The sequence below is a fragment of the Triturus cristatus genome, chromosome 6, assembly GCF_964204655.1.
Source record: "Triturus cristatus chromosome 6, aTriCri1.1, whole genome shotgun sequence".
Classification (NCBI taxonomy): domain Eukaryota; kingdom Metazoa; phylum Chordata; class Amphibia; order Caudata; family Salamandridae; genus Triturus; species Triturus cristatus.
The window spans coordinates 1,188,907,766-1,188,920,389 of NC_140589.1; the positions used below are offsets into that span (position 1 = coordinate 1,188,907,766).

General features: G+C 41.5%; 1 protein-coding gene across 2 annotated transcripts in view; it reads left to right on the top strand.

The window, feature by feature from the left end:
• THBS2 (thrombospondin 2) overlaps nt 1-12,624 on the top strand; it is a 556,651-nt gene that overhangs the window by 296,977 nt on the left and 247,050 nt on the right. For both annotated transcript variants that reach the window (XM_085612109.1, XM_085612110.1), the window contains exon 16: nt 3,229-3,347. In XM_085612109.1, the coding sequence (XP_085468235.1) occupies nt 3,229-3,347 (119 nt within the window). The remainder of the gene's footprint in view (nt 1-3,228; nt 3,348-12,624) is intronic.

Consider the following 12,624-nt stretch of genomic DNA (forward strand, 5'->3'; position numbering starts at 1 on the left):
AAGTGTCTAATGTGCCATTCACGATCACTAACTTCCCAAAAGAGTCCTCTCTGTAGTTAATGAGAGCACTATCCATACAACAGAACAGATGCTATGTGTAATAGTAATTACCAAAACTCTCCCAAAGGTAGAGCAGTCCCTCTAACTAGTTCAGTATATAATCCTGCCTCAAATCGCAGTAAGTCAACACGTCTCATCATCTGGTAATGACTAATCATAGTGTGACGGAGGTTGAGGTATATTATCTGCTGCAAGCCTAGTTGTCAGAAGCATGTGATCTCTTCAGGCAGATGTGCAGACAGACAGGTGCAGCTGAGGCTGCTGCTTCTATCTATGGAAAGAGGCTGCAAGTCAGCTGGCAGATTGCTGACAAGGCAAGATTTTTTCACGTTACACCAAAAAGGCGAAACAGCTTGCTGGGACTGCGTTTCTGCAGCCTTCTTTATATAAACACATATATATGTTAATTCTATAGTGCATGGGTACTCACAAACATTTTCCCATGTCATAATCTACTCATTAAAATATGGTGTAGTGAGAAAGTTATGAATCTTGAGACAAGCAGCCCTGCAATGTTGGTGCTTCTGCTTCACCAAATTGTTTGTTTTTAGTCAAATGAAATCCTTCCTATACCTTTGTCCCCTTAATTGCTATTATGTGATAGAGGTGGAGAGCCACCGAATGCACAAGACAATCTCAAGCCAGATTCCTGACTCTTACTCAGCTCAAGGCTCTCTTGGATACCCCAGCACAAACAAGCTGAGCCTTCATGTAACTTCTGTCTGCCACCCATGCCCTCATTTCACGTGCTAAAGATTATAGACAAAGAATTAACCCTTGATGTAAAACGACAGAGGGAAACACATACCCATCTATTAGGTGCACTGCACAATGTGAAGCCCAAATAACCTGGGTTCAATCCCACCTTCACCACGTCCCTAAACTGGTAATCCTGGGCAGCTTTTTATTTCATTTTGCATCCCTTTTCTTCATTATCGCATATGACAGTACCTTGAAATACGTGAGTTCAGGATGTGCTCTATATAAAAACCTTCTCTTGTGTTTGATTTCATAAACTATATTGTTATTCCATGTATAATAAGAACCTAGGCTACCCAGAGGAGATATATGACAAATGGCTTGTCTCTTGTTTCATTGTTGTCAGGGCGGGGTTGCATAATACTTTCTAGTTCATGTTTGAGAAATAACACTTTTATTAAATGGACCTAATGCACTGATATAATCTGAAATACCAAGGTGAAATGCTTCTGCATGTTAATGAAATAAACTTTTAATAAAGAAAAACGTCATCTTTTTACATGCATTTTGCACAATGTTTTTAAAAATGAAGGTGTTCCTAAAAATAGATAGTGCAGAACACCTTTGCTTCATTTCCTTTACTTCAGTTAACATGTAAATAAATGTTAGCCAGTGTAAAAGTTTTTTGAATGTTTGTGCTCAGTCAAGGAGACAGCAGCCCAGTGTCAGTTGGGCCTAAAGGGCCATACAGGCTGCACTTTGAATATCCATGCTTAATGAAAATCTAGCCAAAAGGCAGCAGAGAACAGTACAGACATGCATAAAGTCAACGAGTTTTAGGAGCGGTATATGGGTTGTGGGTGGTTAATGCATTGTGATGTAGTGTTCTTTAAAATGGTGAGAATTGAAGACAAATATTTTCATTCCTCACCCAAAATAAGAGCTCCCAGGGTCAGTGTGGAGACACGGGGCAGGAATGGAGATGATGGGTTATAGAAGGAAGTCATAGATATTTTGGATATATGTTATGGTAAACTGGTCATAAACGTGGACATCTCTTATTTTGGCAGGAACCGCCTTTAATGTATTAAATGTTTGACGGAGTGCTCTGTCAAAGTGACAGTACCATCCATAAAAATGTTAACCTGTTTTTTTAATTTCAGAAACAACATTCCAAAGCAGGATTTTGCTTCTGAAAAAAAAAATAATAATGACGGACAGTGAAAACTAGCTATTTGGCCACTCTAAATCAGGCGGGTGGTCAAATAGCCAAACTTCTGATGGCCCTACTACTTTGGGCCATCGGACATGTATGTCAGCAGCAGAGATAAAGTAGTCTCTGCCGTTAACATACTGAAGTTCCCCCAATTCTAATTGAGGCTTAGTTGGAACTTCAGTTTAATGGAGGAGGTACTCCATCGCCATTGCAACGGAGTGTGATCTCCACCAAGCTCCAAATCTGTATTCATTCTATCTGGGAGACTCCCAAATCCCCTTTGACGTTATATGGCTATGTTTTACAAACGTTACATGCCTACTATGATTGAAATCCACATTTGAAGACTTTTTATTTACAGTCACTCACTAGGAAAATTATGCACCATTTAAAGTAGTCCTTAAATCATTCCCTGTTTTGATCAACATTAAATGTCCCAATGCCTATCCTAAAGTTCATTTATACATCCACAATTAACATTTGAGAAAAGAAATATTGGTTTGTTCCTAATGCTATTACTACAGATAATTTTAGTTGCTTGGGTTGTGGGGTTTGGCTTGTGGCTAGTGGTCAATATGGACCTTAGTCACAAATGAAGTTATGATTTGGCCTTCCCAGCTCCAGAATAGCAAGCTCTGATTTGTAAGTGCCAATTGAAAGATGGCAATGCTACATCCACCCATTTTGTATCCTCCATAATGAAAGGAACGGCCCATATTCTGAAATATAGCATGGCAGATAGACCGTTTTTGAGCACATAGATTGCATAGGACACTAAGGTTCATTCATCTGTGTAGTCTTTTAATACTAACATGTTATTCTAAACTAACGGGTTGTGCACAAGAAACTGTATATTTGCTATTCTTTGAACATATTGCCAGGTTTGCAAACAATCCAAAACGGTGGTGTATCAATGTAGTACTCATTTCACAGAATTGTTACAACATACCAATGTCAAATCTTCATTTTTTCTTAACATCTCAAGCACCCCAGTGTTTCAATGAAAATACACATGTGGCTGTCAGACCTGTCATTTTCAAAATGTGGCAGTTGTTAAAATTGACGTCTTCATTATAATGAATTTGTATAAGGTTTATTGCAACACCGCATTCAGGTGAAATAATTACATTTAGTGTCTGAGAGGACATACACTGTAGCAGTAACTGAAGGAAAATTGATGTCATATGCCATTAAAGCACTAATCTTTGTCACATGATTTTGGAAATGTGTAATGCTGTTCACTTATATTTCAGAAATTCTAAATGAACTGGATAACTGTCCATATGTGTACAATACTGACCAGAAAGACACTGACAAGGACGGCGTGGGAGATCAGTGTGACAACTGCCCCTTGATCCCCAATCCCGATCAGGTAAACAGTTCTCTCATGCATAAGATAGGCTGCCTCACCTGCCTGTGTGCTCTTGTGCTCAGACATGGGGGGTTGTGCATGAATCAAAAAATTGGCAACTCTCTCAATGCCACTATGTGTCTCACGATATTGGGTCTCTTGACATAGCCACCTGGTGAAAAGGTGTATGGCAAGGGAGGAAAGTGGGAAACCCCTGCTATGAGTGGGTTTCTAGCTTGTCTTTGAAGGCTATGGCAGCTGATGCTTAGTATGGGTTTTAAAAATACCCTGGTACAGACCTGCTAACTTTCTCTGTGCTGCCGAGTGTCACACGATTTTAGCTCCCTTCACACAGTCACCTGGTGTGGAGCTGAAATCACGCAGAGGAAATAAGCTTGAAATCACTGCACAAAGTGTCCTTCCAGCTCGTCTTTGGAAGCTCTGAGCAGTTGATGTCCATTAAGCGGTGTGAAACCATCTCATGACATTGGCGATAGCATCAACAACCCTTTTTTGTTATTTTTTGTTTGGGGGAAAGTGATGTGGTCTTGGTGAGGATCAGAGTGCCTCTTTGCTCTCTTAGCATGAGGCTACATCTCCGTTGATGCACTGCCCTCTTCATCACACAGTGAAATATGTTTATAAGTTGGCAGGTCTGCTAGGACGTCGGCGGCAAGGTTTTGTTTGTTTTGGGGCAGGGAGATGTTGGCGGTGGAGCTAGCAGAAGTTCCTTTTAGGCAGTTATTGGCATAAAGCCCCTCCTCCCTTCAAGGCTCCACTCCCCTTTCACATAGTGATTTTTTTTTAAGTTGGCAGGGGTAATGTGTGCATATGACTGTCCTTGTTCAAGGGTATGAAGAAGAACACCTGGCACAAATCAATGACTGTAAACCACTCAGCCTCATATGAAATTTAAAACAAAATCACAGCAGGATTCGGTACCATCGGACAACAAGGGATCACAATATTATTGATCGTGCGAAGGTCCTGCATTATGCGGTACTTACTGCTAGGCTTCTGCAGGCCCATAATGGGTGAGTTACATGGACTCCTCATGACTTCTGTCAGTATTCCTTGTTGAATTATAGTCTTGATCACTGGAGTTATTCCAGCAATTGTCTCTGGGGTCAAATTCAACTGTGGTGCTCTGGAATATTCCATATTCGGTTTTATTTGTATATGGATAGGCTCAACTACTTTAAGAGGTCTATGTCCTTTCCTGAAAATTCCCAAACTTCTGGTCTCAGTGAATCTGAGATCTAAAGACAAACCTTCCATCGCCATCATCGGATACATTCCAATGATCATATTCTGATTAGCCAGTTTAAAAGCAATGTCCTCATCATGAGTTTGTATCTCTATTTCTTTTGTATTACAATATGTGGTGCAATTCAGTTTGCACATCAAATCGCGTCCTAACAAACTCACAGGACTTAATTCACAGAGCACAAATAGATGAGATCCTCAAAACTCCCTATCCTTACAGTGACATAATGAGTAATGGGATTCTTCATTTGTTGATTAGCAACTCCAACAACTTGGATAGTTCTTCCAGAGAGGGGTAGGTTTGGGACTTCCAAAGATCTCACAATAGAACGGGTGGCACCACTATCAACCAAATATGAGACATCATCGCCATTTACATCAGCGTCTATAAATGGACCACTCTGCTCTAACTCCAAGACTTCACCAAGCACACAATCTTCATTCCCCTCAGGCACCATCAGGAGGACTGATCAATGCCAAGATTTTCACTTGCCTCAAACATAGAGAAATGCTGGTAAGGATTAATATTCTGGAAAGCATTCTGGTTCAAATACGGAACCTGTTTCAAAGGAAATCTAGGTACATTTGCAGCTTTGGGTGGCATCTTAGGTTGGAGAACCTACATCTCTGGGGCTTGTAGCACGTTAAAATTCTGAGATCTCGGTTAAGGTACATTCTGTTAAGGCATGGAATTATTGCTCTGAGGTGGTACAAACCCTGGATTTTGACCATGATTTGCCATTTTAAGACGACATTCTTACTTCCAATGCCCCAACCTATTGCAGTAGAGGTATAGATTAGACTTCTTTGATGTTGCTACAATGAACTCCAGTACTCGGATCAATAGGGCTCCCCGTCCTCTAACTTGTGACTGAAATCTATCTCGACCCTGCATCGCTGAAGCTCTCTGTTGATATACTCCTGCATTGGAGGGGTATTCCCTACAAACAGTGGATTTTGAATTCCCCTCTGAACAGCCTTCATTTGTACTACCATCAACTTCTCCTCATCTCAATCTCGTCATTGCAAAATTTAGCATACCGCAAAATATCTTCATTTTACATAATCTGCCAACAAATCAAATGCTGTTGAATCATCCTGCTAATCTCAGGTCTCAATCCTGTCACAAACCTGTACACAACATGTCTCATCTCTTTAGGCTCCAGTGTTTTCATTCCACTATACTGTTTAAATGCTTGTAACAATCTCTCATAGTATGCATAAATAGTCTTCTTCAGTTCTTGGGTCGTTCGATCAATCTTAACCCAATCAATATCTTGGGGTGGCACCTTAGACTTCAACCATATCAACACCTGATCATACTTCCTCATCACCAGAGCTGAAGGACCAATAGTCACAGGGTCACTTGTCGGCTCTCTCTCGGGCCACTCTATGGCTATTTTACATGCCCTCCACAAATCATTTGGGACCACAATGTCAAACAAGGTATTCAAATCAGTCCACAAATCCTTCTAAATTTTCACAAACTGCTAAACCTGTTTGTACCACTCTACAGGCTTTTCTCTCAATTTGGGGAATTCATTTGTAAATGAAGCAAGGTCACTCCCACACCAAGGTACATTTATGTATCCTCCTTAGGTACCTCCTGTAAAGGAAATCTCATAGCTCCCCCCTCACCCCCCAGGAGGAGGCCGCTCTCCCGTTGTTTTCTTGGGAGTCATTCTTGGTGACCATTTAACTTACCATTTCTCTAATTCACTCCAAATTTGGATGCTGTGGGTTAATTCCTTTATTTGCATCTTCATTCCTGATAGTCTCATATGTTTTGTGTCCTGATCACCAAAAGCGAGTCGATGGTTCTTCTCTAAAGCTTTTGTCTGCTCTAAATCTACCTCATATTTCTGGGCTAATTCAGATAATTTATCATGAGCTTGTCTTGCTCTCCTAGTAGCATCCTTACTCATAAACAAAATTCACTCTGTTATGTTTCTATTCGATCCAACGCAAGACAACCACTTATCATGCCATCCAATTCCAACTTCAATTTTTCTAAATCTACCAAATTTACTTTCAGAGTAGACTGAAGAGTACCCTGACTCTCCTCTGTACTTCCACTCTCATTAGATGTAGCAATAAGAGCTTTCAGATTGTCTTCCAGTTCCTGGACATTAAGACCTGGATGTACCTTAGGACCTTTAGATCTTAACTCTGCTTCAGGTGTGCTGCTATGTATATTCAAAGGTGGTTCCAATACGATCAAATCTACATCTGGCAATCCCAGAAGTGACCCTAAAGGTCTGATGCATAGATGGGTCTGATGGGTCTGCACTTGCTTTTATTGGAGTAAATGGAACAAATTCTCATTCCTTCCAACTCATAGCAGTAATTTCTAGTGCCTGTTGTTGAGCAGGAACAGCTGAATTTTGAATCCCATTTCCCCCAGACCCAGGATTATTTATAGAAACCGCTGGTCCAATTGTAACAGGAACTGTAAGTGCATCTGGAACTGTACAACTAATGGAGGTCCCAGGAACGCAAGTTCCTGAATTTCCTTTTATCATGTCTTGATTCACTGTAATGTCCCTATCACACTTTGGTCCTTATGCGCAAGAGAAATCCCTACCATATCAGATCTCCTGCTTACTGGTGCAGTAGGCAATCCAGTATTCTTACCTGAAGCCTCGCTTCCACCTCACTCCGTTCAGATCTCATTATACGGAGGTGGTCACTCAGACATTAATATCTCTAAAAGACTGTCACTAGTATCACTATCACTGTTTTCACCTTTCTCTCCAGATTATCTTGGTTTATCCTTCTTTCTCTTTTTGGCCCCTCTTTCCACTTCTCCGTTTTGCAATAAGGAGTATAGTTTCATTCCCTCTAACATGTCAGTTCTCCAACTTTTCTGCTCTGTAACCCACCTCGCTTCTGCATAAGTGCGCCCTGCATTTTCACTTGTCAGTGATTTCTCTCTTTTTCTCTGGCTTGAGCCACACACTTCCATGCATTAAGTGCTTCAAATTGTGTGCGTCTGGGTTGTGGTTTCATCTCATATAGAATTCCCCTCAAATGTTTAATAATTCCCAGATTAAATGTACCATAACATGGAAACACCAGTGCACCTTCTTTCTCGGTGATCTTGTGCCAATATTCTAGCCAAATACATGTGTCTGTAACCCTACATATATAGCCATATATTGACCTTCAGTATCTTTGGGTGGATCTTCTTCACCTCCTCTAAAAGGTATCTAACGTCTCCTCTAAGGAAATCTCGTACAGCTCTAAACATTTCATTTTCAATTAAAATGTATTCATTTTGACACAAAAATCCATATTTTGCTTAAAATTTCATTCCATATCATCAACTAATAAGAGTGTTGCACCTTTTGCCATTTCCATAAAATCCTATTGATACTCATTCCTCCACTGTTACAATTCATTCTTCAATCACTGGAACATCACCAACACTGGTTCTCCAGACTGAAATATGGGCACTAGAGACTGATTGGATCCAGACTAATCTAAAGTAACAGTTATTTTACCCCTCTACTTAAGGTACTAGCCATCCTCTGTATGCTACCACCTGAGACTGCTCTGGGCCACCTTTTCCAATGTAACTCTGGTCAATAGACCTTTGTAGTATCCTGAGAGGAAGCGTGGTTAACGATAATTTAAATCTTAAAGTACAGTGTGATCATTAGGACTAGGCCTGGGCAAAAATTTCGTTCCGTTCGCGGAAATTGCGATAATTTGACATTTTTGCGTTCCGCGGAGAGCGCGAAAATGTCAAAAATTCCGGTTTCCGCAGCTTGGCGATAATTTGTTTCTTGCTCGCGCTGTAAAATGATACATTCTCGCGCGCGCGCGATCGCCGTACCTGAATCCCTGCGTTCGCCGACAAGTTTTCTTGATCCGGTCGCGTTCTCCATGAGATGTTGTATTGTTTTTAGCCATTTGCGCTGTCTCGCGACAGTTCGCGCCCGCAGTGACGTCATGCGTCGCGCGATCACGTCTTTCTTCTCGCGATCATGCACCGCGAGAACAACTCAAAACAAGATGGCCGCGCCCGCAAGCAACCACATGGGTAAGTTGGCGACCCGCAACCATGCAGAAAATCTCGCGAACATGCCGGAAAAAAACTTCCGCATCTTTGCGATATTTCTGCTTGTTTGCGATAATTTTAAACATTCTCGCGATAATTTGCGAAGGTTAATTCCGCAAATTCCGCCCACCCCTAATTAGGACCACACAATGAAAGTTAGAATCAGAAAATTGATGTTTAGAGGTTTATTACACACTCAAAGCAAAACTTATATAAATCAATTTCAATAACATACTGTAAAAGTTGAGTATTATCAAAGATAGACCAAAAAGTCTATCAATATTGGTCACCAAAAACAAGGAACATATTAAAATTTAGGTAGCCATGATAAATAATATGAGAAATAGAACTTGATGACTGGACGAATAATTCTGATCATGCTCCCCATACATGGAAAAGATTCACAGCATCTAACAACCCTACACTAACCTATGGACTGGGGAAACCCTATTAAAGCCAGGCAGGAAGAAAGGTTTCAGCATCAGAACCTCTATAGGAGTTCTGTAAGTAAGAAGTCATGCATAGCATGAAGCCGCACAATCAGAGATATCACGAGAGGTCTGTACGTCTCCAAGTCTAAAGGGAATCTGGCTAAACCTAAGGTGGGTTTACTAATTAAAATGTACAAAAGAACATTTGAGAATCAGGCCTCATAAACATCATAATATATTTTCCACTTCGCGGAAAATAACTTGGCACCTTGAACACTACTCCTGCATTCCAGACTCTGCTTCCAAAGTGCCCTTCGTTTCTTCTTTTCATCTGAGAATACCAACTACTATCACTCCCTGTTCTTTAAATTAAAATCATTTGACTTTGCCTTCTCTTCCACGCCTGACTATCTCTAAAATACAATGTGCCTTCCACTAGCTGACGAATGCCTTTGGTCTACACCTGCAAAGGAGAAATACATGCAGAGAAGCAAGTTTCACAATAGTGTTAATTGTCTCGACTGTAAACTTAAGACCCACAATCAAGCTATTTTAACATTTCTCTTTAATATATATTAGTTCTACCATCTACATATAATCCAATAAATGACATTTTTAATAATGAATCAAACTATATTTTGCTGTACACGTATATGTGGCACAGCAACTAATGTATGTAATTTTTAAACAAACCCGAAAACTGGTCACCAATTATAAAGAAAGCATTAAACAAACATGGTATTCATTCTTACTAATCCCTGCCCAATGCTCTGCATTAAATGCATTTTAGCGCACCACCTCACAAACTAAACCTATAGAAGATTAATGTCAGCAATCCCTCTGAAAAAGAAACTGTTAGTATGCAGACATATATTTATCAGAACCCACAAGAGATGCACTTTCTGTACTTTTAGTGCACCACACCTATATATATGCGGCCTAACAAAATATATAAAAGGATGGAGTCAAAATGATGCTACTCCTGGGTCTATTTACAAACCCAAAAGCTGTTTTGGTCTGAAACATGACCTTTGTGCTGCACCAAATCCTCTTAACATCATCTCCTCGTGAACTTATGCAACGGGGCATTTCCAGTGCAGCCCAAAGCAAAAGCCGTAAGTTTTAGCGCGGACCTAACGCTAGTAAAGGTTGCATGCTCTGGTTTTGCCCCAACCGCTAATGTCTCGTAGAAGCAGGTGCAAGCAATGGGCATGTGGCGTATCACTAGCTATAAGAAATACATATATTACCTTAAATATGAAGAACTTGAATCTCAAGCTAATTTCTTGTTTTACAGTTCCTTGTAATATACATACCAGCGTGTGAGCAATTGAAATGTTCTTTTTTACTCTGGATTAGAGTGCACGCGTTTTCTTAACAGAAGCATACATTCCAGACTCACTACTCGGATAATTAGACCCTGATGTAGAGATTGTCCCACGCGTGTTAATGCCAAAGAATTTGCAGCATTAGAAAACCAGCAAAAAATTGTGTTTACGTTGCACCAATACAAACGGAAAGGATTTGATGAAAAAGCGTGTTCATCAGTTGTTCCGCATTGAAAAGTACCCATGCAGTAACACCACATGTACCGAGTGCAGTAATGCAGTTACCGATGTGCGATAGAGCAGTTTTTACTGCAAATCTCTCAATAAGGGATAATTCGCAAACCAGTTGATCAGATCAACCAAACTCTGAGGCCAGCAGTCAAACATTGCAGCATTTCAAATGTCAATATTGGTGTGTTTAGAAATATCTTCCAATTCCTATTAAATTGTAACATTCTGTTCCTGGATATTTCACCCTGAGAATGCGTGTTTATCAGCCTAACTGCAGAAAGGACACGTCAAGCACGGACCTGGCATTGCATGTAGAGAATTTTAAAGTGAAGTTGAATAGTTTGGCTCGAAAAGGGAAAAAAATCAAAGCTGTGGAATGCAGCAGAATTCAAAGTTATTACAGACAGCGACACCTTCGGGCTTATTAGTTTAACGCTGGGGAGGTCAATGTCAATCATGGGCAACTAAAGACCTTGTCTGGGCATGAAAGATGAATGCGGAAAAATGGGATCTGCTTGATTCTGGCTTTCAGCAACATCCAGAAAGAAGCAGTCTTAGCCCTGCTTAGAGTGATGTTTGCCATTAGGGTTTGCTTTAAGTGACACTGTGCAAAATCATTTGGTCTTCTAGGCATCTACGAATCAGTGACATAGCAAGAGTGTTGTGGATCCTTAATCGCCTGCTGTCGAATGTCGAGTAGGCGAAAAAGCGGTGGCAGTACCTTGACGAATGTGTGACTACAGGATGCCACCTCTGACACACGATTCCTGCATGATGCTTAATAGGATCCACCAGTAGAAATTACTACTGGAGTTCGAATACAAGAAATACAGGTGAGTGCACTAGGCCTCACGTTTGGTGTGCATGAAGTACATGTCACTATTTTGTGAGTGAGGCTTTTCCTTCAATATCTTTGATATTCCACCTGACAGAGATAATATCGTAGGAATTTCTCGTAAAAAGCTGTAGCCCCCGGAGGTTCCACAGTTTCAGGCAACAGTTGCCTTTAGTGATAAAAAGTTTTGTTTGGGAGAACGCAACTGTCCCACTCATTCTCTCACTCTCCTTGTGTGAAAAAGAGTGTGTTTGTAAAACCCTGCACCATTTCACAGGCACCCCATGGTGCTGCCACACTGTGCAGGGTTTTACAGGGGGGGTACCTTAGGGTTCCCCTCAGCCCCCATGGCCACTTTTCAACAGCCTTTCCATGTCGGAAAGGCCAGCGTGGAAAGGCTGTTGGAAACTGTTAGAACTGGGGGTCTCTAGTCGGCAGAGGTAGGGACATCCTTAGACAACCCCTGCTCACCCCCGGTAGCTTGGCAGGAGCAGCGAGGCTTATCTCCAAGGCAAGGTGTAAAGTATTTGCAACCACACTCCCAGTAACACCACAAATGGACACCGCACTGTTTTTTATAAAAATAGCGGCATCTTTATCAAAAGGAATATGAAAATGCGATTCGTAATGCAAGAATCAGGCAGTTCGTAATGCAAGAAATAATGCGATTCGTAATGCAAGAATCAGGCTGTTCGTAATGTAAGAATAATGCAGTACCCCAATCTGCACTGTCAACTCGGGCCCCCACTAGGCCCGCAACACCAGAGGCAACGGTCATAAGCTTAAATGGGCGTCCCTGGTACTGCTGGGCAGGTACGGGCCGCTCGGGGACTCAGTGTGTCTAACGCGGTGCAGCGGGAGAGAGCTCGGAGCACTCCTGTACTCCTCCTGCACGCCTGCCCAGGCCACACATGCTTGCGGCTCCCGACCGGAGTTCAATTCTTACCTGGGGGGTGTGCTGCCTCGCTCTCTGTCTCTCTCTCTCCACTCGTCAGACGTCCTGCTGGGCGGCCCTGATGACGCTGTAGCTCCATTGTTAGGCGAGGCTGTAGCCAAACGGGTTATGGCACTGCCTTCCCCTTCATTGACGATCTTGGGAAGATTCCTCTCAGTAAACAACTATCACCTTTCACCTTGCATCTTT